Source organism: Chiloscyllium punctatum, chromosome 41 (genome assembly GCF_047496795.1).
Source record: "Chiloscyllium punctatum isolate Juve2018m chromosome 41, sChiPun1.3, whole genome shotgun sequence".
In the NCBI taxonomy this organism is placed as follows: Eukaryota; Metazoa; Chordata; class Chondrichthyes; order Orectolobiformes; family Hemiscylliidae; genus Chiloscyllium; species Chiloscyllium punctatum.
In genome coordinates this window covers 45107215-45128879 of record NC_092779.1, presented here as the reverse complement: position 1 = coordinate 45128879, position 21665 = coordinate 45107215, and the positions used below count along the sequence as shown (strand labels likewise).

General features: G+C 40.3%; 1 protein-coding gene across 2 annotated transcripts in view; it reads left to right on the top strand.

The window, feature by feature from the left end:
* The first annotated feature begins 9212 nt into the window (after positions 1-9212).
* Positions 9213-21665, top strand: part of LOC140465027 (protein Jumonji-like) — a 449631-nt gene continuing 437178 nt past the window's right edge. The window contains exons 1-2 of one of the 2 annotated variants that reach the window (XM_072560822.1): positions 9213-9382; positions 9685-9855. In XM_072560822.1, coding sequence (XP_072416923.1) covers positions 9811-9855 — 45 coding nt within the window. In that variant the 5' untranslated portion in view covers positions 9213-9382; positions 9685-9810. The other variant, XM_072560821.1, reaches the window with a different exon arrangement.

The window sequence follows — 21665 nt, the reverse complement described above, 5'->3', positions numbered from 1 at the left end:
ATTTCTGTGGGTTGCAGTTTGAAAATAGGGAAGACTTATTAGAACTGTACAGGGTATTGGTGAGGCTGCAACTGAAGTAACACATGCAGTTTTGGTTCCTGTAATTAAAATAGGATCTGACATTGCAGACAATTCAAAAGAGATTCATTGGGCTGATTCCTGGAATGTAGAGGTTCACTTATCAAGAACACCTTTATTTAGACTTCAGAAGAATGAGGAGTGATCTTATTGGAACATATAGGATTCTGAGGAGTCTTGATATGATAGATGTTGAGAAAGGGTATAGTGATTGTAAGGAGGTCAGTCAGGTGGACCTTATAGAATATGAGTTTCCTGATTGGGGCTATTAACCTGATTTAATCAGGGGGCCCTGATTGGCAGATATAAACAGGAGTGTCAGGAGTTCAGCTTTCTCTAGGAACCAACCCTGTGCTGGCAGGGTCAGTGTCATATATTATTCACATGTAAATAAAGGATGACTTGGTAACAGGGTAATGGCCCTTGTGGTGTTATTTCAGGGGGAATCTCAAACTAGGTGAGATATAAGGAAACACTGATTTAAAACTAAAATGAAAAGAAATTCCTTCTGTCAGAGGGGAGTTAATATCTACAATTCTTCACCCCTAGAAACATGGAGCCTAGACAGATTTTTAAAATTGAGTTTAGGGCTTTGAGGAGCTGGCAGGAGTTGAGACCCGGGGCAGATCAGTCCTGAATTTACTGAAATGAGAGGCAGGCTTGAGGGACTGAATGGCCTACTCCTGTTCTTAGTTCTTATGTCCTTATGGTGCTGTAGTATTCCATTGATGTATTAAAAACCTTACGGAAATGCATTAATGTGGATACAGAAATCTGAAACCATCACAGAAAATGCTGGAGAAACTCAGCAGGTCTGGCAGTATCTGTGAAGAAAGATACAGAGTTAATATTTTGAGTCTTATATGACTCTTTAGAACTGATGCTGTCAAACCTGCTGAGTTGGTCCAGCATTTTCTGAGTTACTTTCAAATACGACGCTGCCTCATCCTAATTATCCACATAATAAGATTGTTTCATCATCCCCTCCTTTGTCAGTCATACTCAGTAGCAAAAATTTTACCTCTAAGTCAGAATGTCCTGTGTCCATATTCCCTCTAGAGAATTGAACAAGAAATGTGCTGAGGGAGTGCTACACTGCCAGGATGTATTCCTCTGGATGGGGCATTAAACTGAGAAAGTATCTGCATTCTCAGATGAACCCAAAAGGTCTCATGGCAGTATTTCAAAAAAATGTTAAGACCATAAGACATAGGAGTGGAAGTAAGGCCATTCGGCCCATCGAATATGGCCCACTGAGAAATGTTCTTCCCAGTGTTCTGAATAATACTTTCTGAATTGCTTCAAAATATTACAAATTAGACCTTACAGACGTTTATAAATTCATGAGGGGTGTGGATGGGGTGAACAGCCAAAGGCTTTTCCCCAGGTTTGGGGAGTCCAAAGCTAGAGAGCATAGGTTTTAAGGTGAGAGGGACAGATCTAAAAGCCACCTACGGGGCAGCTTTTGATGCAGAGGGTTGTGCATGTACGGAATGAGCTGCTAGAGGAAGTGGTGGAGGTGGGTACAATGACAATATTTAAAAAGCAACTGGATGAGTACATGAATAGGAAGAGTTTAAAGAGATATTGGCCAAGTGCTGGCAAATGGAACTAGATTAATTTAGGTTATCTGGTTGGCAAGGACAAGGAAGAGTCTGTTTTTCCATGCTGTACAATTCTATGACTTCACGGCTCTATCTAAACATTATTATGTAATTGTTGTGGGACTTTGCTGTTTGTGAACTTTCTATCTTCACACTTGATTAGTTATAAAGCGCTCTGGTGCATCTTGAGGTTTTGATTTAATTCATGTAAACACAAAATGAGGAGGGAATGTAGTTTTAATGTTCCCCTTGGCAGTGACAGTGAAAGGTCACATTTTACAACTTTCTTTAGCGTTCATAATAACTTCCCTCACATCTTGAAGTAAGTTCTGATTATCTACCAGCAAAGAAATAACGCATTTTGAAAAAAACCTTTGAACCTTGGAACCTCTCACTTGAAAATTTTCAAACTTTGGCCGATTCAGATGATATGGCACTATACAGTAAGACTTAGTAACAGTGTTGGATGATAAGAACTCATACCGTGAGGTTATCATTATGATAAAACAGGTGATTATTCAGGAAGAGAGTTTGTTTTTGTCCTATGTTATGGGATTTCATTGAAATAGTAATAAAATTTCATAAGAGGTTAAAGGCACTACCATTACATGGCTCTATTTTTTATAGAATTAGTTCATTCGAAACACATGGTTTACATTTGAATCCCTGCTCTACTTCACTGCCACTTCTTTCACAGAGTCATAGAGATGTACAGCACGGAAACAGACCCTTTGGTCCAACTCATTCATCTGACCAGATATCCTAAACTAATCTAGTCCCATTTGGCAGCACTTGGCCTATATCCCTCGAAAACCTTTCTATTCATATACCCATCTGGATGCCTTTTGAATATTGTAATTGAACCAGCCACCAACACTTCCTCTGTTAGTTCATTCCATACACACACCACCCTTTACATGAAAAGATTGTCCTTTTTAAGTCTTCACCTCTCACCCTAAACTTATGCCCTTTAGTTCTGGGCTGGCCCAACCCAGAAACAGCTCTAACTTGTCAGATTGCTTGTCCAACATCCAGGATTAAGTGAGCAGATATTTCCTCCAACTTTATGTTGAGAAGACAGTAGCAATTATCTTCTGCCTTACTACAAAGTTCACCTCCAAGTCATTGATGTTTTCCCTTGTCCTCAGTCCAAACCAGACTGTTAGCACCCTTCTTGCCCAACTTGATCCCAGAATGAGTTTCCAAACACAGAACGGGGCCATCACTAAGACCACCTATTTCCAACTCTATACTGTTGTCTAATTCCTTTATCCATGCCCTCATTGTATTGAATTGTCTAATCCAATGCATTCCTGCCCAACCTCCCACATTCTACCTTCTGTAAACTTGAGTCATCCAATTCTGTGCCTGTAAACTTGAGTCATCCAATTCTGTGCCTGTACTCTATCTTGCACCAGTTCTATTCATCCATCACCACTACATTTCTGATTTATACTGACTTACAGTAAAACACCTCAACTTTAAAATTCTTGTACTTGCTTACAGATAGCTTGATGATATTGCCATTTCTATATACGTACATAGGCTTTTCCATCCCCAAAACCCTCTGAGATAGGAGAGTTTCCTTCAGTTTTTGCCTGTTCAGCACCCTGATATAATTACTTCCATCAGTAGCAGCCATACTTGCAACTATCAAAATCCTAAACTCTGGAATTTCTAAATCTTTCCAATCCTCTTTTATTATGTAAACCCATTTCTAATGTTCCTGTGAAATCCTGTGGGTGTTTCACTATATTAAAAGTGTCATATGAAGTCTAATTGCTGTCCATGTACACAATAAAAATCACTACTTTTGAAATTTTCATTCTTTTCATTTTTCTCCAGCTGTTTCCTCAAGGCATGAAGTCATGCTGGATTATTGTTCCACAGATGACTGAATTTCCCCTAGTAACTCACTTAATTGGTCATATTTTGTTTGTGAGTTGAATAGGTGAAATTCATGTGCCAATCTTCTCTTGGAAACATCACGATTGAGGCCAGATTTGAGACGGTAGTGGTATGCCACAAACCTGAGTAGCGATTGCTTTACAATTAAGTTGCTTCCTAAGGTTGAGAAGGCATGAACATCTGATGTGAACAGATATGAAATCACATGGAGCAATGGTTAGCAGTATTGATGACCTTGAGAGGCAGGATTAAGTTAGGAATAAAGTTTACTATAAATGGTGTATAACATCAAATTAAATTAATTAGTACACCATTGAGAATTCCATTACTGACATTAAGGCTTCTTTCTACCAAGAGAAAATCTTTGGCACAAATATTCTTTTTTTGTAATTACAGGGTGGAAAATCCAGTCTCCTTGGTTTATTACCTGAAATACTTTTTTTGTATATTAATGGTTGAAGTTTTGCTAACCTGACATTGTTTACATGTATTGACTCGACCATCTGTTAATAGTCCCTGAAGTATCTGCAATGAAATGATAGCTAATCTTGAGATGACTTCAGATACTGAATGATTTGGCATAAAACTAAGTTAGTGGCTGAAGTAAAAGTCCCCAGATCAATTCACGTTCTGCTGAAATATCTATGCTCAGGCGGTACACCAGGCCCGAGGACCGTAGGTTGGGAAGGTAAAGTTAGCTAAGCTTCCTGCTTTTGATCACCACTATTCATTGATCCTCTGATGGAAAGCCATGTGCATGGATGTCAGGAGATAACTGGCTTGGGCTTTCTCACAAATGCCTTCATAGTTGAATAGCCTACTGACACGCATTGACCAAGTTCCACGTGCAAATAATAGACGCTTGGGAAAAGTACAGCAAATTGACAAACATCCTTGCAACTGTAATCATCTGACAGCTCAAATGAAATCAATTGGGAAATGATAAATGTTGAATAAAAAAAAATAATAAACTGAATATCTCTAATGATGTCTGTTACTGTTCTGTGAATAGAATCTGCAGGCAAACAGAAACTATTTTGTTACCTAATTCAATCACTTAGTTCACCTGCAATGTCAACTTTTCAAGCAAAGTAATAAGTTTAATGACTTGTTATAAAACAAACTTCACTGCACAGTTGGATCAATAAACTTGATATTTAGAAATCAAAGGAATAAAGTTAATTAACAGTAGATCAAGATGACATCTGATTATAAAAGAGAGCCAGTCATTTGTTTGTACAAAAATACTTCAGTACTCAGGTGCATGGAAATTCAATTACATAAGAACCTAAATTTATTCTACACAACAGTTGTCAATAATTTTACTGATTCCAACATGATAATTTACTGCAGTGAAATGAAAACAATAATTCACTGAAGCAAAAATGCTGTTAATCATTTCGTATAATATAAATGTGAATGAATCATTAGTAAATTATATTTTTTTCACATTTGTAAAATTGAAACAGTAATATCATCCATCAATATTTGTTTTCATTGGAGTAAAAGGAATATCATTGTTGTATTATAGAAATAAGTTTAATTGAGTTGTGGAACTGAAGGTGCTAAAAATGGTTTTGTTCAGGCAAGATGTTTGCTCTCCGGTGACTGATTTAAAAAGGAATATTTCCCTCCCCATCCCTATCTGTGTTCCGCAGAGACCATTCCCTCCATGTCTCCCTTGTTAGGTCCATGCCCCCACCCTCCACACCCAGATCTTCCCCAGCAGAAGTGTTCTCACACTTTTGAAGATGTGATCTATATGGACCTGGAGGTCCTGGGCCTCCTCCGCAGCCAAATCCAACCCACTACAACTGGAAGCAGAAGCCTCATCTTTTGTCTTAGGACCCTTTCACCACACGGCATCAGTATTGACTTCACCAGTTTCCAAATCTTCCTTCCCTCCAACTGATCCCAGATCCAACCCTCCAAATCAACACCGGCCTCCTGACCATCCTACCTGTCCATCTTCCTTCCTATCTATCTGCTCCACCCTGTCCCCTCTACCTGTCACCATTACCCTCCACGTGCATCCACCTATTACCTTCCCAGAGCTACCTTGTCCACAGTCCCATCTGCACTCCACTATTTATCTCTCAGCCCACTTCTCCTTCCACATTCATAAAGGGCTTATGCCTGAAACATTGACTCTTATGTTCCTCAGATGCTGCTTGACTTGCTGGGCTTTAACAGCGCCACACTTTTTGACTCTGACTCTCCAGCATCTGCAGTCCTCACTTTCTTCAGATTGTTTGCATGATTCCAGTCGCCAGTGGACAGATAGGGTCAGGTAGACCATATTATAATTTTGCTTGTTAATGCTGAGTCATTATTACCAAAAATGCTTAATGCCTTGGTGGGAATATAATTTACAAAGTTTAAAATTTTAATTTATTATTGTACCCACGTCCTGTGCCACTGTTAACTGAGTTACCTGGGAGTGAGAAAGCATACCTGTGCTGATGACATTGCAGCTTCAGAAGGAATCAGTGAATAATATTCTGGCTCTATGGATTAATTGTTAACTTACACTCGGTATATTCTGTATCAGTGTGTCTGATGTATGACATTACTTAAATTGGGAAAGGTCCAATAATCAGTGTATTAGCCATGCACCACATTATCAAACCAAAAGTTGTCTCTAAGAAGTGAGTTTATGAAAGTGCTGAGTAAGGCCAGAATTGGGCTCGACCACAATTGATCTAATGCAAGCTAGGTCTGAAATTTGAGCAAATAATGAATTCCCAACACTCCTGAAATCAGCAATTTGTCAGGATCATTTTTGTGTACTTAGTGACAAAAACAGTGACTTATCTTCTTTTCTCATTGTACAGACTAGAGGAATTGAGATGTTGGTTAAGAAAAAGAAGGAGGCATATGTCAAGTATAGACAGCAGAGATTGAGTAAATCCTTAGAAGAGTATAAATGCAGCAGGAGTATACTTAAGAGGGAAATCAGGGGGCAAAAAGGGAAAATGAGACAGTTTTGGCAAATAGGATTAAGGAGAATCCAAAGGATTTTTATAAATACATTAAGGACAAAGGGGTAACTAGGGAGAGAACAGGGTCCCTCGATGATCAGCAAGGATCCATAGAAGATGGAGGAGATACTAAACAAGTATTTTGAATCAGTATTTCCTGTGGAGAAGGACATGGAAGATATTGAATGTGGGGAAATAGATGGTAACATCTTGAAAAATGCCCATATTACAGAGGAGGAGGTGCCAGATGTCGTAAAATGCATAAAAGTGGATAAATTTCCAGGACCTGATCAGGGGTACCTTATAACTCTGCTGGAAGCTAGGGAAGTGATTACTGGGCTCCTTGCTGAGATATTTGTATCATCAATAGTCACAGGTGAGGTGCCAGAAAACTGGAGGTTAGCTAACGTGATGCCAGTATTTAAGAATGGTGGTAAGGAAAAGCCAGGCAACTAAAGACTGGTGAGCCTGACATCGGTGGTGGGCAAATTGTTGGAGGGAATCCGGAGGGATAGAATTTACATGTAGGGTTCCTTTTCAGACTGGAGGCATGTGACTAGTGGTGTGCCACAAGGATCGGTGCTGGGTCCACTGCTTTTAGTTATTTATATAAATAATGTGGATGTGAACACAGGAGGCATAGTTAGTACATTTGCAGATGACACCAAAATTGGAGGAGTAGTGAACAGCAAATAAAGTTATCTCAGAGTACAACAGGATTTTGATCAGATGGGCCAATGGGCAAGGATCGGCAGATGGAGTTTAATTTAGATAAATGTGGGATGCAGCCTTTTGGAAAGGCAAATCAGGGCAGGATGTATACACTTAATGGTAAGGTTCTGGGGAATGTTGCTGAACAAAAAGACCTTGGAGTGCAGCTGCATAGTTCCCTTGAAAGTGAAGTCGCAGGTAGATAGGGTAGTGAAGGATATTGGTACCCTTCCCTTTATTGGTCAGAGCATTGAGATAAGGAGTTGGGATGATATTTTGTAGCTGTACAGAACATTGGTTAGACCACTTTTGGAATAATGTGTGCAATTCTGGTCTCCCTGCTATCAGAAGGCTGTTGTGAAACTTGAAAGGGTTCAGAATAGATTTACAAGTACGTTGCCAGGGTTGGAGGATTGAGCTATAGGAAAATGCTGAATATGCTGGAGCTGTTTTCCCCGGACCATTGGAGGCTAGGGGTGACCTTATAGAGGTTCATAAAATCATAAGGGGAATGGACAGCGTAAATAAACAAAGTCTTTTCCCTGGGGCGGGGGAGTCCAGAACTAGAGGGCATAGGTTTAGGGTGAGAGGGAAAAGATTTAAAAGGGACTTAAGGGACAACATTTTCATGCAATGGGTGGTGTGTGTATGGAATGAGCTGCCAGAGGAAGTAGTGGAGGCTGGTAAAATTACTAAATTTAAAAGGCATCTGGGTGGGTATATGAATAGGAAGGGTTTTGGGGGAAATGGGCCAAGTGCTGGCAAATGGGACTAGATTAATTTAGGATATCTGGTCGGCATGGACGAGTTGGACCGAAGTGTCAATTTCCATGTTGTACATCTCTATGACTTTATGATTCTATGACTGGAGTTAAATGAAATTAATAACCATAAACTGAATTTATTTGCTTGCTGATGCAAACTGTATACAGTAATGTGAAACATTAACTTGTCCTGTCCCTTTGCACATGCTGATTCACATGCTATGGATCTCCAGTGATTTTCTGCTTCTATCAGGATGGGGTATCCTAAATTTTCTGATTTCATATGGAATCTTGTATTTAAATCTTGTTGCACTGCAGTTTTCTGTTTTACTCTAATGGCAGGCAAGGTTTCCACCATCAGTGTGGAAGTAGGAAAGGTTGGGTGCGCACACATTACATATCGATGTTACAGGTGTCAGGTGTTGGCCAGTGGCAGCAGTCATTGCGTCTGAATTAGAAAATTGTGTCTCAAATCCCACTCCAGAGACTTGAGGACAAAATCAGAACTGACAAGTCAGTGCATCGCTGATGGTGGTGAAGTTGCCATAGTCTTGCTGGGCCATTGAGCCACTCTCTCATTAGAGAGAGACAACTGATGGTGGTTTAACTTGAGGGTTACCACCCTTCAGGCAAGGGGAAAGGTTAAGTAGGAGAATCCTTCATGGGAACCTCACTATCTTTTTGATGAAAAGTTAAACTGAAGTCTCTGTTATATTGTATAACTCAGACTGAGAAGCAACCAGTGCTAAGATTTTTACTGACGGTACTACAACTGAAGAGGTTCACCAATTCATCATTGTTCCAGCTGTAAGTGATAATTCCCTGACCTACGCTTTGTATTCTGTAACAGTATGTCTGAATTTCTATGAATGCAAAGAAAAATACAAAGTTTCATGGTACTATTCTGATGAAGGGTAGAGTATTTATCCCTCAACCAGCAAAATAATTCTCTGGTCACTATCACGTCGTGGGACCTTGCTGAGTCGAGCTTGCATTTCCTGCAATACAGCAGCGACTTCACTTTTTTAGAACAAGCAGTTAATTGGTTGCAGATTGTGAAAGGCACTATGCGAATGCAAGTTGTAGGTGTTTTGTGCGTTCACAGAAGGATACGGTGAGAGGAGAGTGACGGAGCGTGGCGAAGAAAGACAGATCGATTCGAGAGAGAGAGAGAGAGAGAAGAAGAAGAGCACAGAGAATGACGGAGACGGTAAAAGGGAAGTCCCAGGCAATACTGCAGCTCATGAGCTTTCCGACAGGGGCTATACTGAGTGTGCGTGGCCGGGAGCGTCCTAACGTAGCCATTTAAAGTTAAAGGGATGTGATTGGTGGGAGTGTGAGTATGAGCTTGAGTTGTGTGTGTGTTTGAGACTCTCGTCTGTCTCTGTACAGAACGTGACTATATTATTTTATTCCCCTTCTCTCTCTCTCTCTCCCCCCCATGTTTTTTTTTCTTATCCAAGATGTAACTTCACCATACGTAGCTTATTTTTTACTTTGTCATTTTCGTGTTGCTCGGGAACAGTAATTGTACCTGGTGCCGACGAGCTATGTTGTTCTGAAAAAAAAAGAGAGATGTTTTATTGAAGTGAATTATTTATTTTTTTCCTCCCTCCCAACTTCGGATTTAATCAAAAGGAGAGCAAGCACGGCCAGCACGGAGAGGGAGCTTTGTAAATATAGACCAGCCAGGGCTTATCCACATCGACGAGATTGATTCATGTGGAATTTTCTCCTCCTCGCAAAGAAAATTGGGACAACAGGATGACCAGAGAAAGACCCAAGAGGAATATAATTCACAAAAGATTAGTAAGTGACTTGAGAAGTTTGAAAAGATCGTTTTTTTTTCCCCCTGAAGGAGGTCGTTAGGCTTCAACATTATGCCCTTGTTAGCGCGAGGCATATTTTTTTTTTGTTTATGATTTTTGGCCGCTAATGCTGTAAGGTATCCCCATTGTATGGCTCTCGTTTTATTTCCTCAAACATAGGGACAATTATGTGTTTGTCTTTAATGGATTATCTCTTTATGTTGCTATCCACAGAGGGGAGTGTGTGTTTCGGTGACAGTCCGGCCCGTCCCTTGCCCGATCACATCTAATTATATATATATATATGTATATATTTTTTTTGAAGTGGTTGTTGATCAGGCCTGTTTGTTGTTGTATTTTTGCGAAGCTTGATTCCGAGGAGGGAAGGGGAAGCGATCATGCTTCTCCAGCCAGTAGTTGAGTTGTTTGTTCGCCTGGTGATCCATCGACGCCAGGCTCTTGCTCCTCCACACGGTCGCTCCCCCCCCCCCCACGGCCCGGCCAGGCCAGGCCAGGCCAGGCCAGGCCAGCACCGCTTTGCCCCCCATTTTGGATCTTTCTGCCGCCACCGTTTGTTTCTGCTGGGATTAATGGCAACCTGCATTGCCTTGTTGTCGAACTCTTATTTCCAAGCAGGTTCTTTCCTCCCCCCCCCCCTCTTTTACATCTGGACTACAGTTCCACCATTTCTCTCTGCCCTGTTTTGTTTGGGTTTTTAAATAACAAGTTGCGCGGAGAAAAGGTTTGAGGTTAGTTCCTTTTTTTTTGATTTTTTTTTTGCTTGTTTGCCACATGGTCACACTGTGCAATGTTTGCATTCTCGTGTCTTACACCCCCCCCCCCCCTTCCTTCTCCAACCACCATTCTTCAAAGAAAGGGTTACTGTCTGCAGTCGGCGGATGTGAATTATTCAGAGCCTTTAGGTAATGGAGAAGTGGAGAGATTGCAGATGTTTGAAAGGCTTCCATTACAGTTTGGATTGGAAAGGTTTCTTTTCTTCCTTCCTCCCTCCCACCCCCTCCGTGAGTTTAATTTTTTTGGATTTGCGGTGACCTCTGACTCGGCAGACGGCAGTGTTTAAACGAGGAAGGTGACACGTTCCCTACTCTTTTTAACACACAACTCGGTTCCATTAAAGATTGCACTGACTTCGACCAGTTCCACAGATAGCGACACCCCGCCAAAATAAAAAAAAGACCCCCCCCCCCCCAAAATTATCTCTCCTTCAGCTCGGTCCCTCCCTGACCCTCTATTGTCCGTCTGTAACTTGTCAAATTCTGAATCGGTGAGAAAGCGACCGTCAGCGTGCATGTGGCATCACGGAAACAACAACAAAAACACACACAAACTGGAATGTATTTTTAAAAAAAACACACGACGCATTGCAGAGAAGTCTTCGCTTAAGTTTATTGAGGGGAGACAGAGAAACACCAAGATTTTAAAAAGCAATCAGTGCGATGTTTTTGTCTCTTCCACTCAACATTGAGTGGAAAAAGCTTCAGAACAAAAGAAAAGGGGAGGGGGATAAAAGAGTGTGTAAAGTTTATGTTTTGCGCGTAGACCGAAGGCGGTTGACCGGGTTATCTTTGGGGCGCGGGGGGGGGGGGCGGGGGATGGCGCGAGCGGTTGTTGTCCGGAGCGGCGCCCGAGGCTGCAACAGGTCCGGCACGCGGGACCGCTCCAACGCCGTGTCGGCCGCGAGCCGAGTGTGACGTCAGCGCGGCCCGGAAACCGGGGGGTGGGTGCCGTGGTTTGTGATGTCACAATGGCGAGGGGGCGGAGCCGTGCTGGCTTTCGCGGAAGCGGCGTCCGCCCCACGTGACTAAGTTTTAATTCACAAAAAGGAAATGCTTCTGAAGTCTGCGCTTCTTCCTGACGGTGCGAGCACTGCAACAAATTGATTCCTTACCATATGCATGATTACGTGTACTCTAATGGTTCTGTTCTCAGTTTGGCTTGCGTCATTCCTTTGTAGATTTATTTTACGTGAGCAACGTGTTAAATGATTTCTGTGTAAGTTTGGGTTAATATACTGAGGAAAAGTGCCTGTTTGCAGACCTAATAAACTTCATGACTTGTTGCTTTGCATATACATGGAGGCAGGAGCTCTCAATCATTGATCGCATTTCTTTAAATTTGCATAATAGCATGGAGTAGGCTGCCTGCTTTCGCAACGAATTTCTCATACATTAATTAAAACAACTTGAGAGCTAATTTATCTTAAACGGAATGTGTTCCACCCAGCAACTGAAACATGCTATAGAATAGCAGTAGGTGTGCAATTCTAACGTAATCTTACAGTTTCTGTCACCTGATGCATTTGAACTTCTTAGGATGTATAGCCATTTTTAGCCTTTTTCTGATCTTGTTGCTTTTTCTCTTCCGCTCCACCACCATTTTTGTTCACCTGCTGTCCAGTGGTCTGCGACGTGCATGGTGTTTGTTTTAAACACGGAAATGAGTGCTATTGAAATGTAAAATACCTGAATGTAAATGAAGAATATATCCATTTGTTCTTGTGCTGGAGTGATTAAAGCTGCATGTCAGTACGAAAGAAGCCTTTCCCCTTAAGTAAGATTCACCGTTTTCTCTGAGATGAGGTGTTCTGAGTTGCTGCATCATAAGAATACTTTTGTTGATGTGTTTCAAACCTGAATTGCTGAAAGAACTCTGGGTCTGGCAGCATCTGCAAAGAGAAAGCAGAGTCAGGAGTGAAAATCGGATGGCTGTGATGAAAGCATCCCATGCATTGACAAAGCCAAGGGTGTAGGGGTGGGTAAAGGTGCTCAGGTCCTAAAATGATTGAAATCAACACTGAGTCCTGATGATTGAAGGGTGCCTAAGTGGAAAATGAAATGCTGTTTTCCTGCTTACGCTGAGCTTCACTTGAACATTTAAGTAGGCCTGAGATGGAAACATGATGGCCTATTAAAGTGGAAGGCAACTAACTGGAAGCTCAGGAGAGATTTTGCAGACAGATGTTCTACAGTAATATCACCCAGTCTGAATTTCATCTCCCCAGTGCAGAGGAAGCCATGTTATGACAGGTGAATAGTTTCCTGATGAAGGGCTTTTGCCCGAAACGTCGATTTCGCTGCTCGTTGGATGCTGCCTGAACTGCTGTGCTCTTCCAGCACCACTAATCCAGAAGGTGAATACAGTAGACTACTTTGAGTGAAGTGCGGGTATATTGCTGCTTCACTTGGGAAGGTATGTTTAGGTTCTTGGATAATAAGGAGGGAGGAAGTAAAGGGACAGGTGTTACATCTCCTGCGGTTGCATGGGGCAAGGGATGTGGGGAAGAATGGACCAGGGTGTCCTGGAAGGAACCATCCCTGTGAAAGGCTGACAAGGAGGGGAATGTTTGTTTAGTGATGGAATCCTACTAGAGCTGCCAGATTTGGCAACTTATGATCCTTTTGAATGTGGGGTCTGGTGGAGTGAAAGTGAGGACCATGGAGACTGTCTTAGTATTGTGGGAAGAGAGGGAAGGGGTGAGAGCAGAAGTGTGAGAAATAGGTCAGACATGACTGAGGGCCCTGTCAACCTCAGTTAGGGAATCCTTAGTTGAGGAAAATGTTGGACATTTGAGACACCCCCACAAATGTTGGCATCATCAGAACAGATGAGATAGAAAAACTTGGAAAATATGTCCTGTAAAGCCTCCATTCTAATGTGTAAAACCTGTCACTGCCAACCTATCCACAGAGATGGCAACAGAGATGTTATAAAGAAGGGAAAAGAAGCGTCTATGATGGACCAAGTGAAGGGTACAGCATGGTGTCAATTGAAAGCAAAATTGATAAATATTTCTAATTCCAGATGAGAGGGAGGAGCAGCACCAATGATGTCATTGAAGTAACAGAGAAAGAGTTGTGGGGAGGAACTTGATTTGGATTGGAACAAGGAATATTCCACAGTCCTACACTATTTTTTGGCTTTTAAGGTTTACTGTTGGTGCTAAGCTCAGGTTTAGAAGCAGCATTTTAAATAAGTGTTGTTGATCCAATCTGTTAGAAAGTAATTTCTAAAATGCACTGCTGTCATGATAACAGTATTAAACCAGGAAGCAATGAAGCAAGAGAGGTTTTTTGTGTGTGGATCACAGCGAGATTGCTTGTACAGTCCGGCAAGGCGGTTTCCACCCTGTCCCCGCCCATCCGTCAATTCGCGATTGAACATGTCCTTGCTCAGTTTTTATGGCTGTGGAATTTGCTTTGCAAAATAAATGTGCATTCTGCCACATTGGAGCTCAGCTCTTCGAATCATAGAGCTATACAGCATGAAGACAGACCCTTTGGTCTAATTCGACCATGCTGACCAGATATCCCAAATTAATCTCTGTCAAAATTCACATGACACTAGGTTATAGTCCAACAGATTTCAAATAAATCTGTTGGACTATAACCTACTGTCATGTGATTTTCGACCTTGTCCAACCCAGCACCACCATGTCATAAATTAATCTGGGCCCATTTCCCAGCAATTAGCCCATATCCCTCCAAAACCTTCCTATTCATATATCCACCCACTTGCCTTTAAACGTTGTAATTGTACCAGCCACCACCACTTCCACTGGCAGCTCATTCCATGCATGCATCATCCTTTGCATGAAGATGTTGCCCCATAGATCCCTCTTAAATCTACCCATGCTCTCTAGTTTTTGATTTCCCATCTTGGGGGAAAAGACATTGGCTATTCATCCTATCCATGCCCCTCATGATTTTATAAACCTCTATAAGGTCACCCCTCATTCTTCAACACTCCGGGGAAAACAGCCTAAGCCTACTCAGCTTCTCCCTGTAGCTCAAACCGTCAAACCCTCCAACCCTGGCAACATCATTGTAAACCTTTTCAGAACCCGTTCAAGTTTCATTAACCTCTTTCCTACAGCAGGGAGACCAAAATTGTATGCAGTACTCCAATAGTCGACTAACCAAAATCCCATAGCCACAACATGACCTGCCAACTCCTATCTCAATGCACTGACCAATAAAGGAAAGCATACCAAACACATCTCAAGCATTTATCTAAATTAAACTCCTTCTGCTACTCATTGGTCCATTTGATCAAGATCCTTTTGTACTGTGGGGTAACCATCTTGGCTGACCACTACACCTCCAATTTTGGTTTCATCTGCAAACTTGCCATACCTCCTATGTTCACATACATATTATTTATATAAAATGTGAAAAATAGTGGACCCAGCACTGATCCTTGTGGCACACTGCTGGTCACAGGCCTCTAGTTTGATACGCAACCCACCACCACCTTCTACCTTTTAAGCCAGTTCTGTATCCAAATGGCTATTTTGATGCCAGAATTAGCAGTATACCAGTTGTCTCGTGTTGAAGAAGCTGTCCAGTTCTCACTGTTCAGTTCTCACTGTTCAGAACATCCTGAAATAACTCTGCTAAGTAAAACCATAACAAAGGCAGAAAAGCAGGAAAGCCATGTTTGGAGAAAATCCTTAGTGCAAATTAGTGTGGAGTAAACTGCCACCTGCAGTAATCTTGGAGCAGACACTAGGATGAGAATTGGAGGGGAGGGTTAGGGTGAAAAGAATCAGGGAGGGAGAACAAAAAGAAATAATTACACATTCAAACTGTTTTGTACACAGGAGAAATGCCTCGATTAGTTTAAATTTGTAAATTTTTGGTGAGTGTTTGGGTGAGAAATGCTTTTTGTGCTGCATGCAGGATATCAGCCTTTAAGTTTTATAGTCTTCAAGTAACAGGTCCACACGGTTTCAACATTAATATTGAAAATAATTGTCATTCTACTTAAGGATCAGTGCCAAAGTGGCATGATCCTTTATGGTTTAAAGATGCCCTTCCCAATTCAGTTTAACTGCTCCATATTTTTGAAAAGGCATTGTGACTGCAGTTGTCGGCTGTTGGATTTTTGATGATGTTGTTAGAACATTCCTGACCATGTGAATTTCACTCCATATTAGTGTGCCCAGTCCAGGACTTGATGAAAATCAAAACTAACATTCAAGTGCTTCTCCTTCAGAGTTGCTATCTTTTAATGATGCATTTATCTGAACACCACAGCATCATTTCAGAATAGGAAACAGAGCTATCCCTGATATGTAGACCAACATTTATCCCTCAATCAATGTCACAAAAAAATTACTGTCTTTACCATATTGCTGTTTGTTGAACATGCAGTCCCCAAATTGACTTCTGTGCTTCCAGCAATGCAACTGGTGGCTATGTTTCAAAATAGGAAGTAATTCATTGATGCTTTGGGATATATTTTCTAATCAATTTCTTCTGAGAAGTTATTACGCAACTCTGGTGCTATTTGTACCAGAGTTGTGTAATAACATCTCTGAACAGGGCCTAGAGGTAGGGCACTACCATTGCACCACATGAGCTTGTTCCTGTGGTTGTGAAAGACACTATGTAAATGCAAGTTTTTTTTTGTTTCAATCGGTACCAACAAAAAGATTAACTGGTCATTTATCTTGATTTGTATAAGTTGGCTATGTCTGTCAGGCCAGTATAAACATGTGAAAGGTATCAAATACATACAAATTACTTGGTGTACCCTTTATTGCACAAATAATTTGCATTGATATCACGTCTTAGTCAATTTAGGGATGTCCTAAAGTCCTTTTAATGCCTACTGTTGAAGACTAATCCTTGTGATTTAGCCAAGGTCCCATAAACGGTCAGACAATCTGTTCGTGGTGCTGTTAAATGAAGGATATAAAGAGCATAGGTAACGTCCCCACTGCCATTAGTGGTGTACTGCGATCTTTGAGGCACGTAGGGCTTTGGTTTAATGCATCTGAAAGATTGTGCTGCTGACTGACACTCCGTGTCAGCCTAGATTTTGTTTAAATCCCTGGGATTGAGTTTAAACTCATGACGTTCAGACTGTCAAGATCACTAGTTGTTGACTCAAGTCTGACACCTAAAGGTACTAATGCACACATTGAAACATAGGAATACTCTTTAATTTCCTATTTTGAGGTATTTTCTTGTAGAGCTTTGTCCTGTTTCCTTTTGGATGGTTATTAAACTTCTTGAGGTCCTTCCTTACAACATTGTCAAATAAGATCTTTGCCATGAAATTTATGAAGAATTGTTTGCAGCAAAATTTAAATGAGCATTTTGGTGTTTTGTGGTGGGAATTTATTTGCTGTTTTGGAATTTAATTCATATGCAGCACTGTTATGTAGTTAAGAAAAGAGTATGACCATGTAACATCATAATGCTTGTGATGCAGTGGTTGATTTTATTGTCATGTGTAAAGAACAAAATTACAGGAGTGCAGTCAAAAGTCGCCACACAAGGCACTATCTTAGGAATAAGTACCTTGGTACAGAATCTTGAGAATAAAGTTAACCACACATTGCGGACCTTCTTAGTTTTTAAGTAGAGAATGAAGAAATAAAGTTCAAACCTTACAGTCTATCTTATGTGCTTAGCCATGGTGGGTCTGTATTTCGAGGAATCGCCTCAAGACCGGAAGTCCACGCTGAGGGCACAGCAGGGCGAGTTGCTTGATCTGTTTGAAGTCGATTCTATTAAATATGGTGATGGAACCAGAGAGTGATTGGAGGGTTTTCTGAATGTGAAGACAGTTCTTAGGCTTCAGAATGATTCCATGGTGATTACTACTGATTCTGCCATCTGCAACTGGTAGATTGAGGGCATGACTTTTTTTTTTCCCCTCTTGACTTCCTTACCACCTACTGTGGACCCATGCCCTTTGGGATTCAACCAGCCTGGTACTATTAGTGAGCTGCCCTTGGTGATAGACATTGTACTCTGGGTAGGGGACTTCATGTTGTGTCCTTACCACCCTCCATAATACCTTCTTCCAAGAATGTTCAATATAGTGTAAATTCCTCAGTTAAGATGGGGCAAGAGGTTTCTTAATCCTTGTATGACTTATGCTGTGAGTCCTCATTGACTTCAGATTCCATATTGCAGATTTTCAAGGCAACTCCCTCTTAACTGTATACTGTGTAAGAGAGTGTGATTCATGTTAAAGTATTTGTCTTAGAGTTTGGACAATAGCATATAGATTTGAACAGCATTTTATGAAGAGGGTTAATGATTGACTCAAATATTTCTGTAACCATGGCAATTTTTATTAAAACAATGAGTCTTTTCCTATAGAGTAATGGGGTTTTGTTTTCATTTGGTGACTTTTGAGTGAACAGAGTACACAGTTGTACATTAGGTTTCAGACAGAAGGATCCTGTGTGTGTTTGTTTTTTTTGGCTGAGTGAAAACAGCTATAGCTTAAAATAAGCTATTTTATTTTCAAGTTTCCAGAAGTTTTGGCTGAAGCTGAGTGTACAAAACATTCCAAAAGAAGGGAGATAGTTTAGTTTAGAGCTGTTCATAAATAGATTACCTCACTGTAAGGAGTTTAGTTTTAAAGCTACAGATCAGAAATATTTAGTTAAAATCCTGAAATAATTCTTTTGAAGCTGAGAAGGTCTGAGCTTGGTTGCATGAAAATTCTAGATGAGGCAATCAGATTCTCAAAGTTGGACAACTTGAGCCATAGCTCAGTCAAACCCAGTGTGTGATAGAGAAGGAAATTCTCTTTTTGGTGTTTGAGTATTGCAAAGAGGTGCTGTTGGGATTAATGGGATTGTAATTTAATGTTTCAGATCTTTTAAAATTGCGCTTTTGTTAATAATCAAATTGTTTATTCGAGTTTTTCTGCATAATATACATCTTTACTGTTCAGCCTAAATTTGCAATATTATGTGCTTGCGTTTCAGTGAAAGACCCACCTCCATTAAAACCACAAAATATATTTATTAAGTATGATTTTAGTCTGGGATCTGACTTGTCCAGTAATAACACCAACTGAGATCCTCATTAAAAACAGTGATGCTGCCACCTCTGGTCTGTCATCTTGGTGGAACAGGACATATCTTAGTGATGTCATATTTGTAACATCCCTAGCTTATTGTCAGGCCATTACTCGACTAATGAGAAGATTCATCATAGGTATTAAAAACAACCATACAAATGTTGGAGCCTTTGTCAAGAATTTGATATCAAGTTATATGTTGTTAGTCTAATATCTGGATACTAGCAGATTATTCTAACATTGCAGTTGCTATTTGGCAATGTTGGTCTGCCACTAGACAACATTTGTTTATCCTTAATGTTAAAGGGGAGAAAATGTTTTAAGGATAAGACCATTCCATTCAGTGATTATGTCAGTGATTTCAATAGGAACCCAATGAGTAGTAAGGTCCTAGGTTCCATTAAAGGCCTTGGAATAAAATAGCATCTGTAGATCATCAAGCAACTCTGTTTTAAGATAGGAATTCCTCCTCCAGGTCATCACTTTTTTCATTAATGAGCCAGTGCAGTGTGAACATTACCATAAAGCTCTTGGATGCAAAAGAATCCTACTTGAATAACAGGAGAGTATTTGGTGCCTGTTATATATTCAGCAAGGCTTCACATGACCTTATGGGGGAAATATTTATTAGAGGGAGAAGGTAAGTATTTTGTTTTCAGATAACTTGAGATGACTTCAAAGCATCCCTGGAAATTAGGACTTAAGCTGTAAATGGAAATCAATGTGCTGTAAATTTAAAATTAGTGCCTGGAAGTGGGTTAAATAACAACAAGTATTTCATACGATCTGTTGGGCAGGATCATAGAATCATACAGCGTGGAAGCAGGCCATTTTGGCCCATTGAGTCAACACACCCTCCAAAAGACATCCCATCTAGACCCAATCCCCATACCTATCCCTAACACCCTGCATTTCCCATGGCTAATCCACCTAACCTGCGTATCTTTGGACTGTGTAGCAAATAGCCGATGCAGAGAGAATGTACAAACTCAACACAGATTGTTGAACCCAGGAATCAAACTCTGGTTCCAGGTGCTGTGAGGCATCAGTGCTAACCACTGAGCCACCATGTCATCCTTGGAGAGGTAAAACAATAAAGTTCTTCAAGGTGCAGCGAAGGATGTTTGTAACTTCTGAGGAAAGGGATGGCTTTCCAAGTAAACAATTAATATTTCCTGCTTCTTTAATAAAGATGGTAAAATCCATGAACAATGTCAGTTTGCGTTGAGCGCGGTTGCTATATTGAGGCAGTTAATTTATACAGAAATGCTTTGATCTCTTCCGAGTAGAAGAAGGCCTGCTTCAGTTTCTTAGTTTTCATTGATCTAAACTTTTTTATAGAGCTTTTGAACTTTACAGCAGCTACAATAAAACTTGCGTGACTGACCAAGTTGCAAACAAATTTTTATCAGTTTCATTACATTCCCTTCCATTTCTTAAGATTGCTCACTAACTACTTGGCTGAGTCTTGGTTACTTTGCTTTTGCTCATTCATCACTATTATTTAAAGATGATTGTTGCTCTTCTTGCATTAGGTGAAGTATATTAACATAGTTCAAAGTCTCTTGGGATGATTTGAGACTGCTGTCACTTTGCTTTTCCAGTGGAAAAACTTGCCAACAGGTTGAGAATGCAAATGTTTTCCCAGACATCCTGTATGTCAAATCTTTTTGGGATGTTGGCTTGTGCAGTAAAAATCCAGTTTAATTATATTATTTTCCTATCATGAACAATGTGAATTTTTTGTTACTTCATTGTATTTATACACCGTGCATGACTGTGAGTGAAAATTGTCAAGTTTCTAAGTTGCTGGGTGTTTTCTTCCCATCTGTTCTCTCAATAGTTATTAATTGAATTATTTTCTTTAGGATGTAAATTGTGGTGAATTCAACTTGCCATTCCTATTGTGCAAATGACAGAGCAAGTCATCAGTGTAACTGTAAAGTCCTTGAGGTTTTTGCTGTTTAATTTTATGAAGGAAAGTGGTGTTCTGATTTGTATAGCATGAGTGATTTTCTATGCAAGTTGGATAATTAGTTCATTGATGTGCAAATATGATGACTTGGTAGATATTGATTGCAGCAGTTTTATTTTGCCCAGTACCTTGTCGATCAAATCAGTGGCATCTGCTTAGTTGCTATAAAATCGTACCCTGGATAATTAAAGACATGTCAGCACAGTATGTTGCAGGCTAATTTAAACATTATCCCTAATTGTATTTTTTATTTTTGTGGTTAGAGAAAGATATTTGAATGCTGATGTGACTTTTAAAAAATTCACCAGTATTTAACACTGGGGAAACTCCAGCTGCATTTGTAGATTGTGCATTATGACCTCAGTTTTTTCATTCTTCCCAACATTTTATTACAAGGATCTGTAACTTAAATTAAACCTTAAGCAGAATGAGTGTATTTTTTATTATGAATGGTAGAATAGAATAAGAACTGCATTAATAAATGTATAAAGTTTTGTTTTCTCCCTGAGAGATTACTTGCAATCTTAAAAAACATTTTGGATGACCTAAAATCATAAACATGATGATTTTAGGTCATCCCCTCACCCCACAGAATCTGTTATTTACACTGACTTAAAATCGATTTTACAATCAATTTAACTTCTCTGACAATAAACTTTTGATAAAAGTTTTCAATCCTTTACTTAAGCCATGGGGTCGGTTAGCTACGTTGACTGGATGGCTGGTTTCCAATACATGCTAATGCCAACAGCATGGGTTCAATTCCCACACTGGCTGAGGTTACCGTGAAGGACTCTCCTCAATGCCTTTTACTTGCCTGAGGCGTGGTGACCTCCTGGTTAAATCACTACTAGTCATTTCTCTCTGAGAGAGCAGCCCTGTGATCTGGTAAGACTATGATGACTTTATTATACTTAAGCCTCAAGAAAAATAAATAGTAATTGTTGATTTTGTTCCTGGTGCTGCAGTCAATTAATCAATGCAGT